We start from the raw sequence: 3,194 nt of genomic DNA, 5'->3' as shown, positions 1-3,194 counted from the left end.
AAACCATAAATACATACTAACCAAACAAAACCGATTACGACGCGAAAAAGGAGTCGTACCAAACTAACAAACAAGACAGGCCAGTTACAAATATGTTCCATCAGTATTGCTCTAATAAAATATCGCGAATTTGTACGTACATCTGGCACTTAAAGGCTAAAGCAAAGCGTGTGATTGCATTTAGTTGGCGTGTAAAAGAACAAAAAGCTCCTATGGTCCTACACTTCTACCAAATATTTACACCGAACATAACCCAAAACTTATTTGTGAAGCAAAATGATCAAATCCCCTTCCTAATGATTCCTTGTATGCTTCTTCAGCTCAAGTTACAAGATACCTCAACTATTCAAGTCTAAAGTACTTAAACTAAGGTCAAGAACAAATATCATATATACTGTAATACATAATATACATAAAAAAATGCATATAACGTATTATAGATGCCATCAAAACAGGAGCAGAATTGACAACCATTATGAGCAATTCGAAGACAAACCAACTAAGCAATCAAGAAGCTGTAAAAGGATGCGTAAAGGGCACCATTACAGTTTAAACTTTTGACAAAAAGAACGCAAGAAAATAATTATTTCATATATTATATAAATCCACCATAAGTAACAGCACTTGCACTCTTCATGGAGACAAGGCTGGTTAACAGACTTGCTTTACTAGATATACAAGTTGGTATTAAGATTCTTCCCGACACATATCACACACACAAAGTGCTACTATAATATTTCTCTAATTATACTTTTATTTACATCAATAAGATGATGATAATATAACTATTTTATATCTTGTTTCATCCAAATCAGTGCAATCAATGGTTGTTCCTTCTTGATATAGCTGTAAATAGAAGAAAGAATGGCCATAAAACCAAAAGCACTATGCACAAGTGAAATAGCCACATGCAACATGTCGATGATCTTCGACAGTTGCACCAATGGTGATCAACCTTTTTACCACACCTGTAGCAAAACTCAATTCCACATCTGTAACAAGTTCAGTTTATTAAAAAAAAATCAGAAAACAAACATATGATGATGCAATGTTTCCTCTTACTTTAAATAAACATAATCTGGACAGCATATATAAACTATCAACAAACCAGGTAACGGTATAAAGTTTCAATGTAGAAATAAATCATGATAATGATGTTAGCTTCAATTTGTTAGCTTAGCATTACCAAAAACACAAACTTTTCCACATATAGAAGGAACTTTAGGTATGCCAATTTTAAGTCAATCTCGGATATCAAATCAAGAAATAGCATATGATGCAAAGTTTCATCTTACTTCAACCAAAAACCTAACTAATCTAATAAAGATACCACGTTCTTGATATTCTAGATAAATTAAGCAAATTTTATTCGGTTACCCATCACTGCAAGCTTCCTATCTAAAAGTAAATAACAAATTCAACATTTTAATCATGATATGCACACAAACTCTATAATCAAAATTCAATAACATAATCATGATTGAACTGTCATCTAATGGTCACTCTAAGTGTATGATTGTATACCTGCAACGAACAATGGCACAACCTTTAACAAGCTCAACACAATGTCGACAAACAGGGCACCTCATCCACTGATTTCGTTCAGAAAGAATACCAAACGCGATATCATTTACATCCCTCATCTCCCCACTTTCTTCACACCTATAACCAGCATGCCAAGGAACTTTACACTTAAAACAAAAGGGTTGCTTGCAATTCGGACACACACATCGTTTCAAATTACCAGCATTACCACATTCATTAACAACCAAAGCAGAACAATCTCTATTAGGACAATAAACCCTATCAAACCCTAACACAAAAGACTCACATAGCACATCACACCATTTCACAAACAGTTGGTGTGCAATTTTGGGTCGACAAGATAACGGTTCTAACGAGTGATCACAGGTTACAGATGGACACTTGATATCAGATACGTTATCTTCTAGCTTCACTTGAATGTATTTGATCATACAATCAGTGCAGTATGGGTGAACACATCTGTTACTGTTCTTGAATTTTGTGTTAGGTAGTGTCACCGGTTCTATGCAAATTTCACAAGTAAATGTTGTAGTTGATGATGATGATAATGATAATTCTTGTTGTTGATCTTCAATTTGTGGTTGATCAGGTTGTGGATTGTTTTGGGGTGTTTGATTTACATTTCCCATCAATTCAAACTGAAAAACCCTAAATGAATTTGGGGAAAAAATTGGAGTGAAATTGGGGGAAGATGGAATTGAAAATAATATAAGGTAGAAATTGGGGGAATTTAAAAGTGAAGAGGAGTTGAAATTGTGAGGAAATTATCATGAATTTCAATTTCAATTTCAATGTTAGGGTTTTTGTTGGTCATTATTTTCTAGCTCACTTTATGAGTGAGAGTGCAAGCAGGTGTGAATATAGGAAAAATAGGTAACCGTCGTCCATGATACTTTAATTAATTACTCTGTATTTTGTTTAGCTCATTAGGTGTGTTAAAAAATACAGAGTAGTTATTTTGTCATAAAAAGAATATGATATTTGATTGATTATGATATATACCAAATGTATGTAGTATCTTAATGTTGTAAATTTCTCAAGTTACATAATATTAAAATTAAATGATAAAACACATTTTGCTATAGTGTTTTCACTTAAACCACCGAATGTGTGTTTGGTGTTAGTAGCTGGAGCTGGAGCTTATAGTTAGAGGCAGAGCTTATGGACGGAGCTGATAGCTGGAGTTTATTTTTCAAGTTGGAAGCTGGAGCTTATTTTTTAATAAGTGTTTGGTGAAAAATAGCTGGAGCTTATTGTTGTAAATTGACTAAAATAGATAATAAAATATATGATAGATAATTATATACAGGACAAAAGTGTAATTTTAAACATCATAAGCTAGAAAGCTTAGGAGCTTATTTTTAAAAGCTACTCCAACTAGCTTCTTTTTTCTAGAGCTTATTTTTTTCACAAGCTCGAAAACTTATGTCATCCAAACAATGCTACTAGCTTAAGCTTATAAAAAAATAAGCTCAAGCTCCCATAAGCTCCAACAAGCTGCGCGGCCAAACACACCCTAAACCTTCTCCTTTTCTACTTTCTAATGACGGTTCAAACACATTTTGATTCTCCTTGATCTCCATGGCCAACTCATATTCCTTCGAATTTAGGGAGTTCCTCTCGTATTGAACTCAATCGTTCCTCTTCCC

At 33.6% G+C, this 3,194-nt stretch overlaps 1 protein-coding gene across 1 annotated transcript; it reads right to left on the bottom strand.

Annotated features, from left to right (window-relative positions):
* Window positions 1–579: 579 nt before the first annotated feature.
* LOC139886221 (E3 ubiquitin-protein ligase RSL1-like) lies at window positions 580–2,405 on the bottom strand. The gene is made up of 2 exons (XM_071869968.1): window positions 1,525–2,405; window positions 580–992 (listed from the first exon to the last, which is right to left on the bottom strand). The coding sequence occupies exons 1-2, from the start codon at window positions 2,172–2,174 to the stop codon at window positions 821–823; spliced, it is 822 nt and encodes a 273-aa protein (XP_071726069.1). The 5' UTR covers window positions 2,175–2,405; the 3' UTR covers window positions 580–820.
* Between the last annotated feature and the right edge of the window lie 789 nt (window positions 2,406–3,194).

The sequence above is a fragment of the Rutidosis leptorrhynchoides genome, chromosome 1, assembly GCF_046630445.1.
Source record: "Rutidosis leptorrhynchoides isolate AG116_Rl617_1_P2 chromosome 1, CSIRO_AGI_Rlap_v1, whole genome shotgun sequence".
Lineage (NCBI taxonomy): Eukaryota > Viridiplantae > Streptophyta > Magnoliopsida > Asterales > Asteraceae > Rutidosis > Rutidosis leptorrhynchoides.
This window is presented reverse-complemented; position numbering and strand designations above follow the sequence as displayed.

Coding starts and splice junctions, on each gene's coding strand:
- LOC139886221 (XM_071869968.1), bottom strand. CDS start 2,174: ATGGGAAATGTAAATCAAACACCCCAAAACAATCCACAACCTGATCAA. Junction 993..1,524: donor TGTGCCATTGTTCGTTGCAG/GTATACAATCAT, acceptor AACTTGTTACAG/ATGTGGAATTGAGTTTTGCT.